The sequence below is a fragment of the Labeo rohita genome, chromosome 20 (assembly GCF_022985175.1).
Source record: "Labeo rohita strain BAU-BD-2019 chromosome 20, IGBB_LRoh.1.0, whole genome shotgun sequence".
Lineage (NCBI taxonomy): Eukaryota > Metazoa > Chordata > Actinopteri > Cypriniformes > Cyprinidae > Labeo > Labeo rohita.
In genome coordinates, this window is record NC_066888.1 from 27,901,696 (window position 1) to 27,928,161 (window position 26,466).

Genomic DNA, 26,466 nt, shown 5'->3' on the forward strand with positions numbered 1-26,466 from the left:
TGTACAAATTAAAACTGATAGACATTTTACTATTTTTCAATACACAATCTCAATTCCTAGCATTTAATTCCAAGCAAATTTAGGCAGTACTTTGCATGTTTTTTTAAATGATATATCATCATCAGTGTTGTTTAAATGTGTTTAGAACACTATAATTCAATTCTTATTTGTCAGCGGAGTCGGCAGTGTGTTAAAACGCAATAGAAATTTGACCTGCACAAGCTTCATATTTTGGATAAAGTTAAGCTGACATAAAAACTAAAACACAACAACAATCGCCCAAACACTTTTCGTTATAGTGTCCATGTTACACATATTACTTTGTATTCATAAAGCTATCGCATTTTCCAAAAAGCCGATTTAAAAATCAAGCTCTTACCTTAAACGCAACCGGTAGCGTTTTATTACACCTCCAATGAGAAGGCAAAACCGAGCAGAGAAAGTTTGGGCTGTCGGTTCGGACCAGTTCGGCGGGGTGGTCGGCGATGATCTCGGCCATGGAACGGTTCTCTTGTGCGCGGAGTCTTGGCACCACCGCGCTGTCCTGCTGCTGTTGCTGCTGCTGCTGTCCTGCGCTCGGGTTCACATCATTCATCTTCACCGACACCGGCGGACTGAACCTCCGGCCGGCGCTGGGATCTACGGGAATGCGCATCACAACAGTCTGAATTAGCCAAAGACCAACGTATGTCCTGTGTTTGCGTATACGGAGCGCCGTCAGTCCCTCTCCGTGCGCTCAGCGCTGCAGTCTGATGAGTTTTGGAAGTGCTGCGGGTTACACACACTCAAGCAGACTTCAATTGGCGCTTTGCGCGCAGTCGTCATTAACTACGTTTCCTGTATTAAAAGGCGCTTAATTCACCGCCACAACGAGATTTTGTACGGTTTGGTCAGCTCTCAGAAAAGATTTTAAGATTTTATTGATCTTATCACAGCAGATTAAACAATCCGTCTTAAAAAAATAATACAGAAAACGTTCTCAGTGGCACTAGAGCGCGCTGGCACGCAATCGCTTCCAGTCCGGATAAAGACTTACAAGTCGCTCGGATTTCACATAAACAATACCTGTTAAATTAGTATCGATAATAATAAGTATAAGGTGATATTTTGTCTCTGCTGTGTAGGTTCAGTGAGGTTTTCTGTAATCGCGCTCCCTGGAGAGCGCAGGATCAAATTAGGCTTTAAAGGATGAAAAGATCTCAGGAGGCGAAATGTTTGTTGCTTCCAATGTGGTTGGTCTTTGAAGACATGGATTTCTCTTTTTTGTGGTTCATACAGTTCCAGCATCATGCAGTCATTACACTGATGCCACTCAAACACGTGATGTCCCGATCACATCATTAAATTTCAGCTAAAGTCATTCTGCAGCTACAGCACAGTGAGCGTTTATATCTTTAGTCTGTAACTCTGCCTGTGAAAGTTTAAAACTTCATGGCTGTTATCACTTATAATATCTGAATGGAAACGGGATAAATTGCCTCTTGTGGTTCTGAATAGATTCAATTACTGCATTATGAGAAAATACATCATTTTTATGTTTTCCTTGAAATCGGTCACAGAAAGGGCATTATTAAATTAGTCCAGGCACTTTTTTCTATGCGCAATGGCAATGGAATATGCATGAGCAGAAATTAAACCACAGAGTGATTGCAACATGAACTTCACAATACTGTTTCTTCAGATGCTGGCCAAAAAAGGTCAATTGTAAATTTTCACATGCATATTATACTTAGAATTTAGAAAGTATAAATGCATATCTGCATATACAGATATACATGTTTTAATATTTTTAGATTCATTTCTATGTCTGTCCTTTAAAATTTAAAAGCTTTTGAACATTTTCACTATTATAGCACAAGAAAAACACTTTTGTGACAACATGCCCCAACACCTGGGTTTATGTTGTCACACTATAAGGGGTAAGTTGTCACATTAATATTAGAATTTTACGCAACAATATTTGTGACCACGGACCACAAAACTAGTCATAACGGTCAATTTTTTTTATCTGAAAGCTGAATAAATAAGCTTTCAATTGATGTATAGTTTGTTAAGACAATATTTGGCCGAGAAAACCTGGAATCTGAGGGTGCAAAAAAATCAAAATACTGAGAGAATCACCTTTAAAGTTGTCCAACTGAAGTTCTTAACAATGCAGATTACTAATCGAAAATTAATCTTTGATGTATTTACAGTAGGAAATTTACTAAATATCTTAATGGAACATTTGTACATTTGGCATAAAAGAAAACAATATATAATCTTGGCCTATACAATGTATTTTTTGGCTATGGCTACAAAAAAAACCCCGTGCTACTTAAGACTGCTTTTGTGGTCCAAGGTCACATTTTAACAGTAAAAGAACTGTAATAGCAAAAATATAAAATGATTGCTTTTTCTGACAAATACTGGAATTATTAGATGTATTAGATTTAAAATACATTGTAAAACAATTTATAAAAATACCCTCTGGCTTTCATTTAAAGAAACTTCAGTGGAGTTCAACAGAAAACTGCTCATACCTCTGTCTGTGAAAGTGTGACTCACAGAGCAACATGCTGGGATAATTTGAGTGAGCCATAGTGACAGAACATTTTCAGAATCATATTATACACTTACTACACACACCTCTACCTCATAAAGCACAGACTAAACAGGCTGGCGTTTTAACACCCTTTGAGCAAAGTTTCTTTTGACTCTCTGAACCCTGTATCCATACACAGCCTTCAATGTTCTGGCAGCGCAACTAAAGCATGTGTCATTTAATAACACTAACTCTCCATCTCTCAGTGATACTGTAGATGGCAATCTCTCCCTCTGACTCAACAGGCTCACGGATAACGATTAACCCAAGTCATAAGTGTTGCAATATGTTTCACACATTTAAAAAAATGATCCGAATAATAGGTCCATAACTTTGATGGGAACACAGACACAGCCAATAAACCAAATAGGATATAAACAAAGTGTCTAATTATTCTTGGCAGAACCGTGCAAGAGAAATCAAACTTGTTTAATCAGTGACAACAGTCAATCAAAATTTTGCCAAATGTTTGTCTTGGTACAAACATAATATTTCAGTAGGGAAATGCATTAGCCTTAAATGTGTTCCTGAAAAACAGAGAATGAAAATGTGAAAGAAGATAAAGATATTTACAATGTTACCTTTAGATATCTGCCATGAAAACAATCAAACCAACTGAAAGCACGCTAACAAAATCAAATTATGAACTGCTTAGGAATACGGATTCATAACTTGAGCTGGAAAACTGTAAAGCAGCTTTGCTCACATATACTGTATTAAAGTCTTGCAGGGTGGCATGAGAGGGGGTGGCGGTGGTCTCATGGGTACATTTTGAGTATCTTGTACGTGGGAGGGATAGAAAAAGCTTCAGGAAGCACTGACATGCATCTGGCACATTGTTAAGAGAGAGAGAGAGAAAAATAGTTTGAGTTATACAAGTTGCGATTGAATTACACTCCATCTCCATTTGCCCTGAGCACCGAAAATGTGTTCAAGATTGGCTAATGTTATTAAAGATCAATTTCCAATTCATAAAAAGATAAATCAGAGTTACAACGGTATTCAAAAAAACACCCAACAGTTTTCCCTGATTTTTGCTCTCTGATTTGTTAGGACAATAAAATAAACCTAATGCAAAAAGAAACGATTTATGGTAATAACTCCTAGCAGATGCGTGCGCTCAATCAGATGCACGCGAGATTCACGGCTATCCATGATGCAAATAAAACTTAATAAGAGAAATAAAGCGACTGTCGACATGTCCAAACAGAGAGGCGTGTTAAATCATATACACAACGAGATATCAAAGAGCATTTGTCACATCTGAATCCACTTTGCCTGTACAGTATGGCCGCCATCTGCCAGCAATATCGGCGTAGCGAGCGCACGTGATTCGAGTGGCTCACTGTGCCTCGAGAGCTCTGCCCACTTCTTTTCGGGCGTCTCGTTTGATCTCCTAATGAGCCAAGAGGAGCCCACACAGCTGGCTATGATGTGCTGCAAAGATGAGGGGTTAGGAGCCGTCCACCGAGCAAGAGTGCGGGATTACCACGCGCCATTCTGAGCCGTTTGTCACCAGACACTCGCGCTGGACTCGAAACAGCTCAAACGCTGATGATGTGATAAGCCGAACGTAACCGAACCCTTATCTGCTGATGGCGTGATACGCCGAGCTCTTAACGGGGTTGACAGCGTAATCCGGCGCGGGTAGCTCATCAAAAATGGCCTGCGTATTGAAAAAGGCCAGTTTCAACACAACCAGACAAGTAGTCGCGCAAAAAAAATGAGCCAGCAACACTCTCCCCCCCTCACGGCGAATTATAAGTGATGACACGGGACAAAGAAACCATTGTTGACTGGTAATGTAAACACGAAGAGACACTGAGCTCCAGGGCTTTAATGATATCCAAATGACTCCAATTCAGATTCATACAGCCCTGGGATTATGTAACGTGCTACATGAGTGTTTTTCTCCGCTTCTTTCTCGTCCCGCATTCTTTCGACGGTTGAGAGGAAAAGTACAGCCACTTAAGTCCCTGGATCAGGGCTCCATTTCACAGTGGTGCATTTTTTGAGACACTTAATTATGGCTTTATGTGGGGAGCAATTTGATGGGGCTATGGAGGCTTCCAATTTTAAATAGTTACTTTCCATCCTTGGCACGCTTCGGAAGAACATGTGTGCGCGCGCGAGCGAGCAGGATGGTGATGATTCGTACGCAGAATAGCCTTACCTCATCAGGAAGACCTTCTCAACATCCTCTCAACCCTCAGATTTAATCTGAGCCCATAATTGCCATTTTGTCATTGACTGGTTAGTGACATCATCACTGCAGACGAGACCTTCAGGACTTCGGTCTGCCAGAGAGGCACAAGAACTGGCTCAAAAAGCAAATTGGACCCGTGTTATGGTCGCAAATTTCAGGAACACGATGGTTTTTTTGGAAGCGTGCTGTGTTCGTTATGGAAAGTGGAGTGGGGGGCCTGTGGTGGTGGCGGTGGTGGTGATGGAGATGGAGATGTGGGGGCTGGTTTTGGGGGGGTGGCGGTGGTGGTGGTGGTGGTGGCAGGCTACAAAGACAATTTCCTTTTTGCTCTCATTGGCATGACTGTCTGCCGCCTCTTGCCTTCATGGAGGTCCTTAATTGAGATCACTTGTACATAAAAATAGGAACAGAAAAGGAACTTTTGTGGCTTGTGAGGGGGAAAAGGGGAATAAAAAGACTGGTAATATGTGACAAAGGCTCCCATTAAAATACCCGTAACATTGAAGTCAAGTACAGGAGATGGAAGGCTGTTGCCATGGCGATGATTCAAAGATTTATCATCTTCCTTGACTTCAAGTACTGTTTAAGCGTGCAACTAGTTATGTATTGGTTCAGTTCCGCATGTGAACTGTGTGTGTTGAAATAATTTCATATTGATATTCCAACGAATAACTGGAATTTGGCAACAGATAGAAATGCATTCTGTATAAATATTAACAAAATAATAATTAAATATTATTCATATATTAATTGAATTTTCATGTATTTTTACCCACTGCTTGCAAACGTCTTAATAAGCTAACCACAGAAACAGCAAGATGCTTGATCATGTTATGAACATGTCGAAAAAACACAGATACATTTATACTTTTAATAATTACAAAATATGCAATTATTAAAGATTTATATTTAAAAAAAAATGTATCTAAGATATTTAGCTTACTGGTCTAGAGACGCCAATGTTGTGTGGATTGTCAGTGATTCTTTCTGACAGTTACATAGTTTAGGCCAGTAAACTAAATATCTTTGTCACTTTATGAGTCATTAAATCACTCAATCAATTCATTCAAAACACTGAATGATTCACTGGCTTATTCAAAGACTATGAATAGTTTTGTTACTGAATAAATCAGTGTTTTGAATGAATCAGTTGATCGAATGATTCAATGGCTCACTCATAAAGATGGTCCCTAGTTTTGTTACTGAACAAATCAGTGTTTTGAACAAATTGGTTGATTAAATGATCCAGTGGCTCAATTATAAAAATGGTCACTAGTTTTGTTACTGAATGAATGAATTAATAAGTCTATTGAACAAATCGGTTGATCGAACGATTCAATGATTTGCTCATAAAGACAGTCACTAGTTTTGTTCCTGAATGAGTCAGTGTTTTGAACAAATCAGTTGATCAATTCAATGGCTCGTTCAAAAAAAATGGGCACTAGTTTTGTTACTGAATGAATGAGTATTTTGAATGAATTGTTTGATCGAATAATCAAATGACTGACTCAAAGACGATCACTTGTTTTGTTATTGAATGATTGAGTGTTTTGAATGAATCAGTTGATCGAATGATTCTAATGTCTTTAGTTTTATTCCTAAATGAATCTGTGTTTAAACAAACTGGTTGATTGAATAATTCAATGGATCATTCATAAAAATGGCCACTAGTTTGGTTCCCGAATGAATAATTGAAAAATTAATGTTTTGAACAAATTGTTGTTTAAATGATTCAACGGCACATTTATAAAGACCAGTTTTGTTAATTAATCAGTGTTTTGAATGAATTGGTCGGTCGAATACTTTAATTGCTTCCTCATAAAGACAGTCACTAGTTTTGTTCCTGAATGAATCCGTGTTTTGATTGAATGAGATAAAAATGGTCACTAGTTCTGTTCCTGAAAAAATCTGATTTAAACAAATCAGTTGATCGAATGATTCAGTTGCACTCTCATGAAAGCGGTCACTAGTTTTGTTCCTGAATGAATCAGTGTTTTGAACAAATCAGTTAACAGAATGATTCAATGGCTCACTTATAAAAACAGTCACTTGTTTTGTTCCTAAATGAATCAGTGTTTCAAACAAATCAGTTGTTTGAATGATTTAGTGGCTTACTCATAAAAATTGTCACTAGTTTTGTTACTGAATGAAATAGTGTTTTGAACAAATCATTGATTAAATGATTCAACAGCTCGCTCATAAAGACGGTCACTAGTTTTGTTAATTAATCAGTGTTTTGAACTAATTGGTTGGTTGAATGAGTCAATGGATCACTCAAAGTCACTAGTTTTGTTTATGAACGAATCAGAGTTTTAATCAAATCAGTTGATGGAATGATTCAGTGGCTCACTCATGAAAATGGTCACTAGTTTTGTTACTGAATGAATGAGTGTTTTGAACAAATCGGTTAATTGAATGATTCAGTAGCTCACTCATAAAGAAGGTCACTGAATTAAATTTAATCAAATTGAATTAAATATTAAATTAAATGAAACATTAAATTAAATGAAATTAAACATTAATTTAAATTAAATTAAAATTAAATTAAAGTGGTCAATACTGTGTAATGCAAGTTACTCAGTATCGACGTGTTTAACAAACTTAAAGTATTATTGCTTAGTTGGTAAAATACTGCCATTTTTGGACATTGTTTCTGTTGTTTTATCATCCAAAACCTCACAAAATCTAAAATAAAACATTCACCCCACAAAAGGGGTTACATGCATAGGTTAGGGGTTGCATTTCCAGCTGATATCTGCTGTGTAACTGAGTGAGTGTGGATTAGTGATTTATTCAGCAGAGTCTGAAGAATAATCAAGGGATCAGTCTATAGCAGACCCTCACACCAGGCACTCCTGGACGAGGGTCGGGTATCACTTCTGTACAAGAGCGTGCTTATTTTGGACCAGATTAACCTTGAGAATTCCACCTCACACTTTCCCCTTCCGCTGTGGATTGCACGGCTCTACTTCCTCTCTGAAACGGCCTGGTTAGTTGAAAAATATTTATAGTTATTACGCCGTTCTCATGTATCCACAGTCAGTTAGTTCTATTATGTGTGCAAGGTAAAACTAATAGCAGATTTATGTGGGGGGATTTCACCTCATCCCGCAGTAGATTGAGGATGATTTATTGGCTGTATAATATGAACTACTGATGGATTGAGTAACTGGAGGACAACCGAAACAGGCAGGTATCCAGAAAGCAACTCGCAAAGGGAACTATCGCCTGTCACCTCGCCGCTGTACAGCTCCAGCTTTATTTCGCTGTTTGGATGCAGGAGGGCTTGTGCTCAGGTGTTTAAAATAGAAAAAGTCTAGATGAAAAGAAAAAAAGGGAAAGTCGGGATATTACAGCAGCTGCAAAGAGTTGCTCTCTCTCGAACGTAAACCTTAGAAAAGCGGTAAAATATAACCCGGCCATATGTGCACAGCAGTGGATTAAATGAATTATTCCAGCACGTCAAAAGTCTGTGGAACCAGGTGATTTGCTTGGCTACTGGTCTGATGTTTCTTTTGCATAAAAATAAGGCTGCCATTGTTTGCTCGAAATCGAATCATTCTCAAGGGGAGCAAACCTGTCCAGCTTTCTATTCTTTTAAGACATTTCAACTAGAGCTGGTCGTTCCCGGTGCTTAAGGGAAAATGGTAACACAACCCAAAAACCTAAGGAAAAAAAAAAAGTTTAGTCTTCCCAGTCTCCGACTCTCGTGATGGTTACTGCAACAGGCTAAACACGATAGCAGGGAGGTAATTGAGAGAAAATGCTACTGCAAGTATAGGGTAATGATACTGCCACAATGACTTAGGGTTTGGGAATATTTTCTTTCGGAATCGACTCCAGCCTGTAAAGATTATATTCATCCTCTTTGAACTCTCTCACCCTGTTACAGCACTGGATGTTGATTGAATGTGTTTAAATGGCCAAAAAAGTAATAGGTTCTCAACACGCAGACGTCTTTTTTTTCCTCCACGGCATGATAAAGATTATTCTGTCGTTTTTCATCAATTTAATGCTGAATAAAACTATTAATCTTTTTAAAACGGTCTTACTGAAAACAAACATTTGAACAATATATGAAGAGTTCAGATGAAAAACACTCTAAAGGCCACCTTGGTCAAAAATGAGATAATCATACTGAGCGAATGCTCTCGACACGTAGTATATGTCCATCAAACACTTTTACTTCAAACTCATTAAACCCCAGCCTCAGCCCAATCAGAAGTACCGGTACTTAGGTAGAAACCTATACATAGGAGCCTGATAAAAATGCTTATTTTAAAGAAAAATGTCAGATGTCTGAACTCTCCATATACTTTTACATCCTTATTCACCATTTCACTGATGGTTTCAACAAAATATGAATTCTCTGTCCACACAAGAATGACATGCGGATATTCCTGAGGCACCCCTGAAGATGATATACAAGTGAACGTGTTCCAATAGATTGAAATGATTAATGACTTTTGCAGCTCTTTTCGTGCAGCCCCAATGAAACTACAGTAAATGCAATAGTCTTTGCTTCATGCAAAAGTTGGAGCAATTTTTCTGCAGCAGCCGAAATCCAAATGATATCTAATTTGGGGTGTTGAACCAAACTCAGAAGAATTTCAGTTCGTGAAGGAACATTTGACTGACTTCCCGAATCCCATTGGGAGAATTTATATTATTGGTAATCGCAGCACTTTAGGAGAGATACGCCTGTGGTTTGCCTGTGACATACCAGTGCAATCTAGACATTTTCAGAATTGAACAAAATGACTCTTTGGCATTTAACTGCAGGGATCTCAGATGTCTCAAATTCACTGCGTTGTATTCCTCGTTTTATTTAACTCCTAAACTGGGAGGGTTAAACAACAATAAAACGCCTGAACTATAAAAACTTTCTACGCCTTACAGCATGAAAAACTGTGACTTTCTGAAATGCAATATTTATTCTCTACACATCATGATCATTTTATTAATATTATTTTATATAATTATTTAATATAATAATATATACATATGTATTTCTTTTTTCAAAAAGATGAAAACAATTATCCTTGTGTATATCTCCTCTAGACATCAAGATCTTGATCTAGATGTGCAACACATCTAAGTCTAATTAAATATAAGTTAGTTTGCTGATTAAAAACCCTGGAGGCCATCCAATTGCACTAATTGTATATGTTATTGTGTAACTAGCTTCAGGGCCAGACAGTCTGATCTTTATAAAACACCAATTTCAAATGGAAATAAATCACACAACAAAACAGAATACGCTGAAAACTTTAAACACAGTAGCCTCCTATGAACTTCCCCTCAAGGAACGATAAATCAGTGCTTCTCAACCCAACATGTGCAGGTCTGTTCTGATTGGTTTGGAGTTAACAGCGAAAATAAAAAACTAAATGCAAATGACATGGAAATGTGAATTTTCCTATCAAGTCTGTCTTGTCACTTTTATTTATTTATTTGTTTTTTGCATATTTGATTAATACCATTAGCTAAATATTATGCAAAAAATAAATAAAAAGTAAAAAAGGTGAACAAAAACAACATTTTACACGTTCGGTTCTGAATAATACCACTTCAGAACCACTGCTACAAATAATGTCTGAGCCTGAAAAAAATGCAACTCTGAATTTTTCACACAATTCTGAGAAAAAAAATTCAGAATTTTGCCTTTTTGTCTTGCAATTTCCAAACCTCACAATTCTGACCAGAATTCTGAGTTTACATCTTAAAATTTCATGTTTTTTTTTAACACAAAATAAAAAATAAAACCTTGTCATCTCACAACACTTTTTCTCGCAATTGCAAATGTATACCTCACAATTCAGTTTTTTTTTTTTTTTTTTTCACAATTGCAAATTTGTGTTGAAATTGCAAACTGCTTGTTTTAAATGTGCAAATTGTGAGTTAATGTCGTAATTCTAAAGATAAATGCAGAGTGAATTGTGATTTTATATCTAAGAATTTTTCAGCAACACTTTACAATTAGGTTCATTAGTTGACATAAGTTAAGTACATTACTTAACATGAACTAAGAATGAACAATACTTCTACAGCATTTATTAAGCTTAATGTTATTCAGCACTTACTTGTACATTGTTAAAAATCACAAAAGTTGTGTCTTCTCAAAAATGCTAGTTTATACTTGAGTTATATACTTGCAAATTAGTTAATTAGTTAACAAGTTTATATCTTGCAACTCTGAGTTGAAATCTTACAATTCTGAAAAATAAACCTTATTAACCTTTCCATTTTTTCATCCTGTGGTGAAAACAAGTTTACGTTGCATGTTGACCCAAATACAAAAAGAAATGCATGCACTTAGCGCGATGACACATCACCACAGGGTCGTGCTGAAGGCAAAGAGTAGTAAAGAACTGGCTCTGTTAGACTTGGGTTAACCGTACCGTAATTCTTAAGCCCTGAGGACTGTCCCAGTGGCCATTTGGTTGCTGTTTACCAAGGAGATAAATTCCACTGTCCCTGAAGGGGAAGGTCATGGGCAGCGCGTGGGCTGAGTGTGTATACCGGTGGTCAAGTGTAGGCTGGTATGAACATGTGGCTAGAGCGTGCTCACATATATGTGGGATTGTTTTTGGGACTATTTGAATTCAGAAGAGAACGGGCCACACTGGGTTTCTGGATGCTTGTTTCTCAATTCATTTGTGATTAAAAGAAACTTGTGAAATTGCAAAGCAACTTGATGACAGTGAGAAAAAGAGTTGGATCTTCATGTCTTCACAGTCTTTGGCGGTCGTAATTTAATTTTTTTTATGTTGTACTAACAACAATTACCACTTTAAATACACTGTTCCCACAGTTTATTGCTTTTTAAGTTGTGATTAATTTGAAATTTGGCACATAACAAATGAGAGACCAAAATATGACTAAAGAAAACACATTTATGTATGTCAAGTATAATCCTCCCAGACAATATTGCCTTTCTTCTAAAGAAAAAAAAATGACATTAAGAAGAAAAACACTGGCCTGAAAATACTGCTGTCATTCTCTCTTTGAAGTGCATTTTCTCACAGAAAGTTTAAAACAATAGCCGGGTTTCAATCCACATATTTTTATGCAAATTTCGGGATACTGCATAAAAATCTTGGATGAAAACACCAAGACATGGGGTGAAGAGAACAAAACTCTTGAAGACGAACTACGATGGAATGTTTTACCAAAAACAACTAGATAAGATGCACATGAGCAGCATGTTCAACTGTTTTATGACTGTTTTCAACATTAATATTAATAAAAAAATGTTACCTGAGCAGCAAGCCAGCATATTAGAATGATTTTGAAGGATCATGTGACACTGAAGACTGGAGTAATGATGCTGAAAATTCAGCTATGCCTCACAAGAATATATTAGATTTCACAATAAAAGAGAAAACAGCTATTTTAAATGGTAATAATATTTCACAATGTTTTTACTGTATTTTCTCTTGCGATCACAAGAGACTTCTTTTAAAAACATTTAAAAAAATTAAAAAAAAAAAAAATCAAACCAGCTCCAAACTTTTGAACGGCATCCCAAAACAAGCCACTTATGACGTTTGATGCTTAGGATACCCTCTAAGTAGGCAGTGAAGCAGCTCACCAGCTTTTTGGAACAGAGCCGATGTTTAAAAAAAAATAAAATCACAATATGCTTTAAATTCTGTGGGAAGTTTCTTGTTAAATCAGTGTTTTTGCCATTCTCTTGCCTAAGAGAACAGACATTCCTTTTCCCACATACACATCAAAACAACACAGAGACATGCACGCCACCAACAAATCAACTAATGTGCTGTAATTACATGTTACTGCTTTGAAGTGCCTGGCATTTGCTGCCCGTGCATATTTACCCTTGCTATTCAAAGAACATTAAAGAGCATCTAAAATAAAACTCAGGAGGACATGTCGAAGTGTAAAAGACCTGTCCTGTTTGACTAAAGTTCAAAGTGCTGTTTTGAAGACTTTAAAGGGCTTTCCCTCTATATCCCTTCTGAATACGTGTTGAGTAAAAGTGAATTGAGAGCTGAAAAGAAGATCCCAGCCCCACGCATGGATTTCCCAGGACAATGGTAGCGTGACATCAAAGGCAATTACCGAACGCAGTGCCAAGGTGTGCGCTCTCCTTCTCTCTCCGGGCTTTGTGCCGCGTGCATATTTCATTTCGGCCTTTGTGAAAGTGTGTGTGGGCCGCTGTAGGCGGGAACGCCTCCCTGAAACCTTTTCAGGTCCGGTGCGGGACGCAGCGCAGGTGGCACGTCAGTGATTCGAGGTTTTTTTTCTTTTTTACAACAGATAGGGGCCTTTTGTGCCGAGTGTGATTGAGCTATCGCGTTTAAACGTGTGGGAGGAAACATGATGACGATGACAAAGGTCTCCGCCGAAGCAGATGGGTGGTGTCTGATCTGGCCATTTGTCTCCTGTGACATCCTATTGCACCGGCTCTGAGGTGCAAGGCGATCCCTGCCTTTTTTTTTTTTTTTTTTAACTTCTTCCTGTTCGTGTCACTGGGCCGCTCAGATTACAGCATTAGGCTTGTGTGGGTGTCCTTAGCTAGAACTGGCGTCCCAGTGCCAACAAACTACTCTTCAGGTGTGCAACTGATCTATTTAACACCTCTACCCTTAAGGGGAAGTGTGTGGGATGGTAATTGAACCAAATTAAGAGATGGTACCTGCTGCATCGTGATGCTATATGTCCAGCCTTTGTCATTTCCAGCGCTCAGTCTGTGCATATGCTGAGGCCATGACAAAAGAGATCGGTTTCATGCTCTTCAGCTGTATGACTAAGTGCATTAATCAAATTACCTCTTCCTTTTCTCATTCATCAGTTCCTACCAGCTTCATCTGGAAGATCAAAGGCCGGTGTCGGACACTATAATACATCCCACCCATGGTAATCAAAATTTAACAGGCGTTATTTATTATTTATATGTCTAATTCATTATTTATTTACCTATTTATCTTATAAGAATCTGCCCTTTTGGGACATATAATTTCAGCTTAAACTCTTAAAAATAAAGGTTCCAAAAGGGTGTTTTTGCAGTGATGCCATAGAAGAACCATTTTTGCTTCCCCAAGGAACCTTTCAAGTGAGCAGTTCTTCAAAGAACCATTTTGAAGAACATTTTAAAAATCTAAAGAGCCTTTTCCCACTATAAAGAACCTTTTTCTGCATTTAAAAAGGTTCCATGGATGTTCAAGGTTCTTCATGGTTCCAAAAGGGTGTTTTTGCAGTGATGCCATAGAAGAACCATTTTTGGTTTCCCAAAGAACCTTTCAGGGAACAGTTCTTAAAAGAACTGGAAGAACATTTAAAAAAATCTAAAGAACCTTTTTCCACTGTGGATGTTCAAGCTTCTTCATGGAACCATCAATGCCAATAAAGAACCTTTATTTTTAAGTGTAGACTAATTTCAGTGATGTTTTCAATTCAAAGGCAAGTCAAACTTATTTATATAGCACTTTTTATTGTTTCAAAGCATGTTGTGGATGTCTGAAATGAAACTGTTACATTTGCATTTGATGTTTTCATGGACTTTTACCTTACTATGAACAAGGAGTCAATACTATAATACTTTTTGTAAAATAATTTAGATAATTTACTCAAGCCATTTCAAACTTGTGTGACTAAAATAAAGAAAACATTTGGACCTCACTGGCATTATTGCATGAATAAAGATATCTGTAAATATCTTACTTTATGTTCCAAAGAAGAAAGAAAGTCATACAGGTTTGGAACAACACTGAGTTAATAATGACAAAATGAACATTTTTGGGTGAATTATCATTTTAACATGTTTTTCATAAAACCGAATCACATTAAACATTCAGTTCTCAAGTTTAATTGTTTAAACACTGTTTAGATTGTTTCAAACATATTAAAGATTAATATGCAACACTCTAATATAATGATTCAATCATAATGATTAAAAGAACATAGATTGCCATTATAACATTAACAAGGCAACAGGCCAATCACGACACTGCTTCCTGCCATGTGACTTTTCTCTTTCACTTTTTCAATTCAAACTGTGCAAATCTACATAAATGTGACTCTGGACCACAAAACCAGTTATACGTTGCATGGGTATATTTAAAGCAATAGCCAACAATGCATTTTATGGGTCAAAATTATCGATTTTTCTTTTTTCTGCCAAAAATCATTGGGATATTAAGTCAAGATCACGCTCCATAAAGATATTTAGTAAATTTCCTACTGTAAATATATAAAAACTTAATTTTTGATTAGTAATATGCATTGCAAAGAAACTTCATTTGGACAACTTTAAAAGGCGATTTTCTCAACATTTTAATTTTTTTGCACCCTCAGATTCCAGATTTTCAAATAGCTGTATCTCAGTCAAATACTGTCGTATCATAACAAACCATACATCTATACAAAGCTTATTTATTCAGATGATGTATAAATCTCAATTTAAAAAAATTGACCATTATGACTGGTTTTGTGGTCCATAGTCACAAATAAATACATACCTCTGGCTGTTTTTGTGAAGAATTTTGTATGCATAGTTATTCCATGGTAGCAGTTATTATTTAGTGAGAATGTAAGATAGATAGACAGATAGACAGATAGATACCTACCACCGACTGACACATGACATCTCAAAAGCAAACCAGCCTCATTTTTATAATTATAATAATATCTGTTACTGATTTTTCATTTGTGATTTATGTTATTTAAGTTCTAGAATTAAGCAGCAGTGATTGAAGAGATTATAACCTCAAAGTCCTTTCATAAAAGACGCAATTTAGACACAAAGCTCTACCTGACTATTAGTGAATGAATACACCCAAAGGATCATTCAATATCTAAAAATTGCTGTTGAAAATTGCATGTTTGTTCGCCAGCTACAATTAAATAGCACCAAATGAATATGGCTTTGATGATATTTTTAGATGGTCCTCTCCTTTACAGAAGCTGCTGCAGCAGCTCAGGGTCAGAGATTTTCCCCTCGCTTCAATTACCTATTGATGAGAGGGCTTCCCTGCTCTGGCACTGCTTTGGAAAAAGCAAAGTCTGGTTTGCTTTTAAGATGTCTCTGGAATGACGGCGGGCGGTGGGATCTGAGCAGACGACGCATGCAACAGAAGCTGCCTTTTAATACTCGTCTGATGTTGCTCTCGAATTATTTGGGATTCCTGGATTCTCTGGAATGCTTACGGACTTTGAGTCGCTAAACCGTCTTCTTTTCTTTCATCAGTCTTAGTTTTTTTTTTGTTTTTTGTTTTTTAAAAGCCTCCCTTACATTTTCGCTAAATGATAATTGCTACCATGGAATAATTGTCAATACTGTACAGCTCGGTTTTGATAATGAGCAACAAAATATGCCCTGGAGAAACCTAGCGAGTCTGTCTCATGCCACACATGTAGACAATTACTCCACACCCATCTGCCATTAGGCAGCGTTACAGAGAATGTTTTCTACTTAATTAAATCCAAATCTCTCAATAGTGGAGCCTGAATGAAATATAATGTGTCTGTTTGGGTCTGGTTTCTTTTCTGTCGCCTACTTCTTCACTGATCATGATATCTATCAGCTCACATTAACGTGAAAAGTTTAAAACATATTAAACATATATAAATGCATTTTTTAAATACATTTGCAAATGCTGAAAGCATTAATGTTTACAAAGACCTCAGTGCTGTATGTTTAAAATAATATTACTAACTTCAAAACTAGCCTTTTATTTTCATCATCATATTTTTCTAATATGCTCCTCTGACCTAATTAAAATCTATTACGCAGGTAACAAAAAATAGGTTTAAATTTGAATCAAACTCACAAAATTAAGTCAACAAAATGTATATAAATAAAAAATGCCCTCATTAACAACATACTGTAGAAAAAAATACTGTAAAATAACTCTTACGTTTACTCATGATTTATATCTGGGGTCCTTAAGAACACACACAGAAGTAATTTCTTTCATGAAGGACTTACAAAGCAAGTTGAAATCAATTTTGTGAGCTATCAAACAGAACTGGTTGTCTCTAATATCCCAAAGAGATCATGAGGGTTAAACAGATCTGGAATCAGAAGGCAATTATCCACCAAATCTAAAAAGTTATGCTCCCTGAGCATAAAAAAAACATTGCAAATCACTGAGAATTTAAGCCAAGCATCTACTGTTCCTCTTGCAATAAAACCACACAGAAACTGAACAGAGTGAGGGTCTCAGGTGGGCTTTTACTCTGCATATCTGCACTAACCACAATCAAGACATGCTGCCCTACAGCAGGCGTTAAGCTTTCCCCCGTCCCGTTCTCATCCTGGTCTAGTCTCACCCCTGGGAGCACGCCGAGGGTCAGAGGTTAACATGCTAATAGAAGGCACTGATTGCTGCAAGTGGCTCTTGGGTTCGTGAGTACGGCAGAGAACAGCACGCGTGCTGAGGGAACAGGCCTCGCACAGCTGTGTTTGGAAAGCAGACGTTCAGACTTGAAAACGGCTTTACAACATTTCTCTTGGAGGATTCGGCAAAAGCCATAGATCAGAATGAATGGGCTCTCTTACTTTTGCTCCATGACATGAGAAAGCCACATTTCCTTATGCACAATATGGATTTGTGCTTGCCTGTTATAAAATTTCAGACATTCTTAAATAGTATATTTCTGCACAAACATAAAAAAATAAATAAATCTATAAATAAAAAAAACTTTTTGCACATATATAAAATGCTAGCAAGCGTTGTGCACACGATAATTCGAATTAAATGCATTTTGCACTGACTATCTAGTGCATTTCTCAACTTTTGAAGAGTTTAAGGTGGTTTTCTCAACTGTAACCCTTCTTGGCTTTCAGCTTGTACACACCCACTAAACTAACAGTCAATGTCAAACATTCACTTATTTGCTTTTATATTAGCTTTCACACCCCTGCTTTTTGACACACATCCCAAAAAGCATCCATTACGCTGAAAATGACACTCCAGCAACTGATCTTTCTATCTACAGTACATCGGCTCCTACACGCAGTCAGGCTTGGCCTAGGCGACTGTTTGTAAACATCAACACATGATTGTTGCTTCTCAAAACGCAGATCCTTATTATACACTCTACCGCTCGGTTGAAAAGAGGGTGAAAACCTCGGGCACTTACCCCAGAAGAAGTTCTGCTGACATGGGGTCACAGAACTAAAAAGGCTGTTGGATGCCATGGTCGCCCAAATTTCGCTTCTCTGCGGTTTTCGGTGACCCTTGACGCCTCAACCTAAGAGGCGTGCGCGGCGTGCCAGGGGAAGATGCAAAAAAGGAAAAAACATCCACAAGAAATGCGTTTTTGTATCAACTATTTTCATGACCACAAGTAATGACCAGTTCTGGTTTAGGAAAAAATGCAAAAATCTGTCGCCTTATTGGACAGGACGGAGCCAAGCTCGTTGCAGAGGATAGTGCGGTTGAAGCGTACTTACTGGTTGGTGCGGTCCTCAAACCTGAAGCTGACCGGCGACAGTTAACCATTTACGCGCCGCCGTGCAAAAATCCCGAGCCGAACTTTTCTGCGGTTCTGTGGTTGCTCGGGAGGTGAGCGGAGCCTTCACACAAACCCAAAGAGGCACGAGCCTTTAAAAAATCTTTTTTCTTTCCCTCAGAACACTGTCACTGGAGAAGCACGGTCACATGTTTGTGACATCACCGGAGCCGTGTGGGCCAACTTTTTTCCTCCGCTGCCTTCCTCTGTTTTCCTTCTTCTGGAGACGCGTGGTTCGCCGGCTCTTCCTGGCACTGGAGAGGGAAGGGGTGGGTGTGATGCTGCTGCTGCTGCTGCTGCTGCTGCTCACCCCTTGTGAGTCATGAGGCTTCGGAGGGGGGCGTGAATGCCGAGCGTCTCCCTCTCCAACATATGCGCGCCTCTCTCTTTCTACCTCTCCATCCTTCTCAGTCGCTTGGCGTGCTGCAGCCTGTCTCCGCTGACCCCGAGGTGATGTGAGGAGAGCTGCTCATAACACGGAGGTGTGCGTCTCTTCTTTCAGTTTCTTACTCATAAAGACGCAACATATGCCTGGCACCGAAATGCGCGTGCGTGTGCGAATGAGTCGGCCTCTCTGTTCTCCAAATGAGGGATTCCTGTAAGAGGCGATACATTATTCGGTACCTGACAGCCGGGTGTGTGAAGATGAGCATGTGACAAACCACTATCACGCTCTGTGACTCACTGGTTTCACACGGCAGGCAGACGTTTGCCTGGCAGTGGCTCTGGGCGGCTCTATGATCCTGCTTGTAGGTATTTGTTTAAACAGATAAAGAATGCTGTCGTTAGACTCTATCAAAAGTCTGGAATGTATGGAATCTGTCAGATATTTCATTTCAGCCCAAAATGAACCTTGTTGCGAAAAATGATTTGGTTTTCCAGAGCAAATATATAAAAAATATCTAAATCAAGATACATTTACTTGACATATTTAAGACATCACAATATTGAAAAATGTATCAAAATTAAGTGCACTTTTACTTAAAAGATTTTTTTTTTTTTTTTTCACACTTAAATCTGATGTCATCTTGCTTCTCATGTACATTTACCTTGATTTAAAGATGTTTTGATATTTACCAAGCAAAAATATTTTTTTGCAGTGTACGGCATTTAACTAGTTAAACTATAGTGCAACAATAGCTCAGCTTGTTCAAAACAGTGTAGTTTTTCCACTAACTTTTCCCCCCCAACAAGTAGTGGTGTTACGTGACAAAATGAGACATTGTTGGTTTATGTGTCATATTGTTTTGTACATGCAGCTTTAGAGCCGAGTGACCTGGTGCTCAATGAAGCAGTGGAAAAAAAGATTAACTGACTCACTGTGCAGAATTGCATTTCAACTTCTGATATAAAATAATTAGGTAATTTCTAGTTCAAGTTTAATACAGATATGTGTAGCAACCCTAGTAAAAAAAACTAATAGATTTAAAATGCATTTATTTATACTAAGTATAAAGTCTGTTAGCATATTTACTGACATTTTGCTCAAGACTTACTGATATAAAAATTGTAATGAAGTACTACTTGTACACAATGCACATTTCTTAATATTAAGCCTAAAATATGTTTTAATGTCACTATTGATGAGCATTGTATTATCCTTAAATAATATCTGTCTTCAAATATTTGAAGCATACCTAAAGTACACTTGCAATAGTTCCACATTAGCACAACCAAATATACTTAAGTATATCTTTAGTTGGCCTTCAGCACTACTTTTGCACAAAGTACAAAATTATACAAAAGTATACCAGTTTAGTATACTAAAAGTGCAGCACAGATAAGCGCATAACATGTAAATGTATTTGTAGTATACGCAGCATGAAATAAATGTATTTCAAAATACATTTCAGTATATTTATTTTTCACTAGGGAAGCTACTTTGAAAAGGTATTAACTGTAATTACTATATTAGATCATGACGAGCTTGTAGCTTGACAAGTTACAGTTTCAAAGTTACATGATAAACAAGTAGGCTAAGCTTATAAACACACCTATTGTAATGCTTGCATAAAATTACATGACATATGGACTTGCTGGGGGAAAACATCTATATACCTTGAAGGACTTTTAACTGAACCTTTAAATGCTTCAGAAACTGCCATTTCAATAGCTCGTTTAATTTATGGTTTGTTTTTGCTATGTTAATTATGAAAGGCATTAACATTATTCAGGCGTACCCAGCGGCTCAAAGCTTATTACTAATTCTTGTGTAAATATTTTTTTCTCTCTTCACAGCCACATCACAAATGCATTACACTCATTTAAATATTAGCATTGTCTCTATAACCGAATACATCTAAATATGACAACGTGCTACTTTTCGGTAGCACAACCACCTTCATTATTATCGCCTGATGTCATTACATGTTCATGAAAAAAAATGTTGTAATACACCACCGTTCATAAATTTAGGTTCTGTTTTTCTCTTAGGCTCATCCAGGCTGGATATTTGATTAAAAATACAGTAACATTGTGAAATATTATTACAATTTAATTCCTTGATTATTACAATCATTTATTCCTGTGACGCAAAGCTGAATTTTCAGCATCATTACTCCAGTCTTCTGTGTCACATGATTCTTCAATCATTCTAATATGCTTAAAAACCATCACTTAACTGAACTTTTTGTAATTTTTTAACTCGTTATTTTTTTATTTGTTTGAATGTTTAATGGATAGAAAGCTCAAAGGAACAGCTTTTACTTGAAATCTTTTGTAACATTATAAATGTCTTTACTGTCACTTTTGGTTCAAAAGCATTGATAAATAATTGCCAAGTATAAATTTATTGACTCTAAACATATCCTATAACAATAACATTTAATAAAAATATATAAAAATGCAGAAATTTCATAAGATATAGCTAATTAGATGCTGACCACAGCATCTATTTCATAAATAAAAACTCACAAATAATAAATATAAAGATTTTTTTTTATATAATAAATAAGTATGAAATCGTTTTTCCCTACTAAGTCAATCAAGGCAGTTAATTTTAGATAGAATATTTAAAATCTGCAAATGAACGCCATATAATGAAGGACCAATTTGGCAGGCCGAATGTTTTCAAAATGTTAAAAATAAATTTGCAATAACAGAGATCATATATATACACACACGTTAAGACTTGGCTCGAAATCCTGCCCGTAGCCATATGAAACGAACAGGCAGGTACAGTGATTTAGTTTAACAGGCTACATCTGTAAAACGCCAGGCTAGTTTACACTGTGGCCGCCTCTGAATTAACATGCTTTTATAGGAAACAAACACCACTTGCAAGCAGTTCCTGTTGGCAGGAGCTACAAATACAAATATTGAGCATCGTTGAAGGTGGGGATCTACTATATTAAGACGATCCGCCATATTACAGAGAAGAAGAAATACTCGTGAAATGCTGTTCAGCCTCTAGAAAGTCCATGGCACATCCATGGAGAGAGAAACTCAATATGTGAAGTAATATTTCCAAAAGGATGTTTATATTTGATGTGAATTGTTCGGTATGGTCTGTAAGGTATAATTTGAATGAAAGTAGATATTTTTCTTTTGCCGTCCAATGGTGAGTCTACATCTTCCAGTGACCTAGAGGGCCTTTCTTGTGGTGTCTGCTCGACTGTTTTTGGAGTTGCAGCTTGGAAGGAAAATAAAAATCGCCCTCAGCGTAGGACGGGGGGGTTTGGGTGGGCAGAGGGGATGTTTAATATCGAATGGCAGAGTTACAAGCACAACATGCATTAAAAATAACTCCTAGAGCTGAAATTAAATCAAAAATGTTGAACGAAAGAATAAAAAAAAAAAAAAAGGCAAGAAACAGCGAAACAACATTATTTTGCTAAAGAAGATATTTTAGTTTGGTGGCCTAACCACTGCAAACTCAGGCAATTTTTTACTCTCTGCCATTTTAATCAAGAATCCCATCCAGTATAAACACGAGTCTACCTACACAGCAGTTCAAAACGCCAGAGTCTCTGGGGAACTTCATTTCCAAAGTTTGGAAACTTGATTTCCAAACTTTCCTTCACAAGTCTAATTACGTGTTGGAGGGCATTAGGAGCTACCTATGTACATGTACATCCATCTATTTTCCTTCTTCGGGATTTACGAATAGCTTTACATGTCCACTTAAGCCATACAGACTTTTACAGATCTCCCCTAAGCATAAGAATCGCAAAAGACGACAAAATGTCTTGATACATAAATATATAATTATGAATTTAAAAAAGAACGCTTAGGGAAACCTGTTTGAAAACAATTATTCTTTTTTTAGACAATCTAAAATTTTTCTATTGGGGTAAGATTTACACACTTCAGCTTTAAGTTTTTCTGCAGCTGTCAAGTATAGAAATGTCATTCTAGCACACTGTTCAGCAAATTATTTCTATACATTGCCTTTCAAAAGATGGATAATGTTTTTGAAAGATGTTTTATATGCTCATCAAGGCTGCATTTATTTGTTTAAATACACAGTAAAAACTGCAATATTGTGAAATATTATTACAATTTCAAATAACCGTTTTCTATTTGAACATTTTTAAAAATGTAATTTATTCTTGTGAAGCAAAGCTGAATTTTCGGCATCATTACTCCAGTCTTCAGTGTCACGTGATTTTTCAGAATTCATTTTAACAGGCTGATTTGCTGCTTGAGAAATATTTTTTGTTATTTATTTTGAAAACAGCTGTGTGGATGAATTTTCAGCACTTTTTTTCAGGATTCTTTGATGAATAAAAAGTTCAAAAGAACAGCGTATATTTAAAATTTAAATATTTTGTAACAAATGTCTTAACTGTCACTTTTGATCAATAATCTGTCCTTTCAGAATAAAAGTTTTAGATTCTTTAAAAAAAACTGAAAAAGTATTGAACCCAAGTTTTTGAATAGTGGTGTATGAGGATTCATTAATCAAATTGATCAGAGTTAAGTGCACATACTACCTAAAAAAAAGCCTCTAAATTTAATAATTTAATTTAAGATACTTCTATTGACTTCAGAAGTCAATATATTGTGTATTTCCATTTTATGAACATAAAAAAAAAATCATTAACCTATACTCAACAGCAATCTATCTGTAAGTTGCCAGACAAAGTATATGTATCAAGTTGTTTAAATTTTAATATAATTTTGATGTCAAGTTCAAAAAGATAAACAGACAGATAAACAGACAGACAGATAGATAGATAGAAAGATGTGCTCACTTTGACAAAGAAACCAGCCTTATGTGACTGTGATCTACACTGTGCAGTAAACAATAATGTGAACAAAAACATCTCTGTCTGAGACTGGATGACAGAGCTCTGGCCTCTTCACATGAGGGCTGCATTTATAGTTGGTAGTAAAACAATGAGTCCCATAATGTGACTGAAGCTCCCCATCCTCAATTTTAATGTTTAGAGTTGGAGTTCGATCTGACTCATTACTGAGTCAGAATTTCTGGGTCATGTTGCCAATCTGATCCATGTTTTGTGTTTGGTTGCAAATTTTTAAACTGCCTTTATTCTTGGTCAATTTGAATTCTAAATCCTAAAGAAAATGTTCAAAATCTGACTACAGGGATCATTTAAAAAAAATAAATAAATAAATAAATCAAGAACAGAATCTAAAAACTGATACAGAAATGTATAGACCTCCACTACGCTGCAATGCATGTCAGAATTGCAAAGCTATAAACATTCTGCTTCTAAAAATAGCAGACAATATGATTAGAGGTTGAAGTTTAGACACATCCGTCACAAAACATGTTGATGAAATGAACAGTTTGAGGTAGTCTGGGTCAAAACTTGCTTATTCAGCATTCTTGTGTACATGAGTAAAGAGTTTGCTAAGCCTCCTTTGCACAAATATTTCGATAATGAGTTATGCACATATTGGACCAAAAAACAGCCACAAAGCACTAAAAAAAAAAAAATGCTAAAAAAAAAAAAAAAAAAAATGCTAAAAAAAAAATGCTAAAAAAAAACAAAGTTAGTCACACTACAAACCAATAACAAAATGCAGCCATATGGACTGATATTATTTAACAACATTATTATTGGAAATTATAGAAATTAACATAGAATTAGATAAGTATCAGATTATATGTGACCCTGGACCACAAAACCATTAGGGTCATTATGGTCTTTTTAAATTACTTAATAAATAAGCTTTCCAATTATGTATGGTTTGTTAAGACTGGACAATATTTGGCCGAGATACAAGTATTTGAAAATCTGGAATCTGAGGGTGCAAAATAATCTATAACATTGAGAAAATTGCCTTTAAAGTTGTCCAAATGAAGTTCTTAGCAATGGATACTACTAATCAAAAATTAATTTTGATATATTTACGATAGGAAATTTACAAAATATCTTCATGGAACATTATCTTTACTTAATATCCTTAAGATTTTTGGCATAAAATAAAAATTGATAATTCTGCCCCATACAGTGTTTTGTTGGCTGTTGCTACAAATAGAGCTGTGCTGCTTATGACTGTTTTTGTGGTCCAGGGTCACATTTAAATTATATAAAAATATAAAATGATTTTAGTGAATCATTAAACTAACAGCTAAAAGTAAAAAAAAAAAAAACACTTAATGAACAGGAGCATTTAGCTAAATAATTATTGCACTACACAAAAAGAACAATAAAAATGCAGTGATGGTAATAAATGCTATTAAGCGACTATCCACGATTGAATTGTTGAATCAATATTTTTTTTTAAACTATTTTACTGATTAGAATGATCTAACAAATCATTTTCCTCAAGCAAATCATTCAAACAAACTGATTCAATGAAATGAATCAGACTTTGTTTGGTTGTGGTAACCTTGTAAATCTTAAATCAACAGGGTTACTGCCACACTACTGAAAACTTTACAGTGCTACATAAACAGAACAACTGAAACATTTTGATTGTAGTGAACACTTAAATCAATTAATCTATTTTTTGGCAGTTTATTGAAATAAAACATCGAAACAAACCGTATCCCTAAAACAGACCATCCGAACAAACTTATTAACTAAAATGAATCAGACTTTGGTTGCAGTAATTTAAAAACAACTGCTGCACTACTGAAAAGTTTACTATGCTACATAAATAAAACAGTTAAAGCATTGTGATTGTCATGAACACTATTGAGTGATGACTCGTATTAATCAGTGATTCTATTTTTTTTTAATCATTTTACTGCAATGAACTGCCTAAATCGATACCTTAAAACAAACCAGTTCACTAAAATGAATCAGACTTTATTCAGTAGTGATAACTTGGAAAAAATTAAACTTTAACTTCCACACATCTGAAAAATAAAGTTGAGTTACCACCACTACTTTTAGTTAGTTATTCCCATCACTGAACAAGACCACTGAACAAGTCACACTTGAAAATATCCACCTTATTTTCAACATGGCCATTTGTAACTTAAATGTGCGAATGTGCATCTGGTGTCATTGATTTCCAGTTATTTTAGCTGTACAAAAACAGTTATGCTGCTTGATATTGCAAACTGACATTAATCAGAAACACACTGGTTTGTAGTGCAAACAAGTTTTATCTTTTACTGCACTTTGTTACTCTTCTAGCCCTTGTGTGACCTTTTAGACATTTTTGTTTTTTGATCATTTTGCCTGTGTTATTGCCAGCTGCATAAATTTTGGCACAGGTGTGTATTTTTATTGGAATTTTACCAATTCACCCTCATTTACTTTAATATCTTTAATCTATTTTGCACTAGGTACAAAAAATAGTTCCTCTCATGACCTTTAGGACAAAAATGTCCCCATCAAAACCCATTAAAACTGCTATTTTTAATCACAGTGCCATTTAACTGTAAAAGGATGCAGTTTTGTTAATAGACTTTCATTCTGCTGGCAAGGCTTCAAAATTAAATTTTTTACCAGATGGTGTCACTTTTTCAGATTTGGCCAATAAAGCAAATACTCGCTTTATTCCTGTTTTCTGCTTCTGCATATTATAGAGCCAATTGGATAAATAATGCAGCCATAATTGTGAGGGTGTGTTGGTATGGATGTCAGAGTGTGGTTTATATGCATGTCATTAAAAAAAAACAAACTGTGTGTGTGCTTGTAATATTTGAGCGAGAAAAACAACTGCAAATCACAAATCCAACCACTGTGTGCACCAGCAGAGTTTTGCTGGCATCTAATGGGAAAAATTTGGTACTGCGCCCAAACTAAATCTTCCTGAAAGCTCATTT

General features: G+C 36.2%; 1 protein-coding gene across 1 annotated transcript in view; it reads right to left on the reverse strand.

Annotated features, from left to right (window-relative positions):
- runx2b (RUNX family transcription factor 2b) overlaps nucleotides 1–18,660 on the reverse strand; it is a 51,417-nt gene extending 32,757 nt beyond the window's left edge. Inside the window, exons 1-3 of the mRNA XM_051139254.1 lie at nucleotides 18,214–18,660; nucleotides 17,901–18,011; nucleotides 380–639 (exon numbers count right to left, since the gene is read on the reverse strand). Coding sequence (XP_050995211.1) covers nucleotides 380–639; nucleotides 17,901–17,958 — 318 coding nt within the window. The 5' untranslated portion in view covers nucleotides 17,959–18,011; nucleotides 18,214–18,660. The remainder of the gene's footprint in view (nucleotides 1–379; nucleotides 640–17,900; nucleotides 18,012–18,213) is intronic.
- Between the last annotated feature and the right edge of the window lie 7,806 nt (nucleotides 18,661–26,466).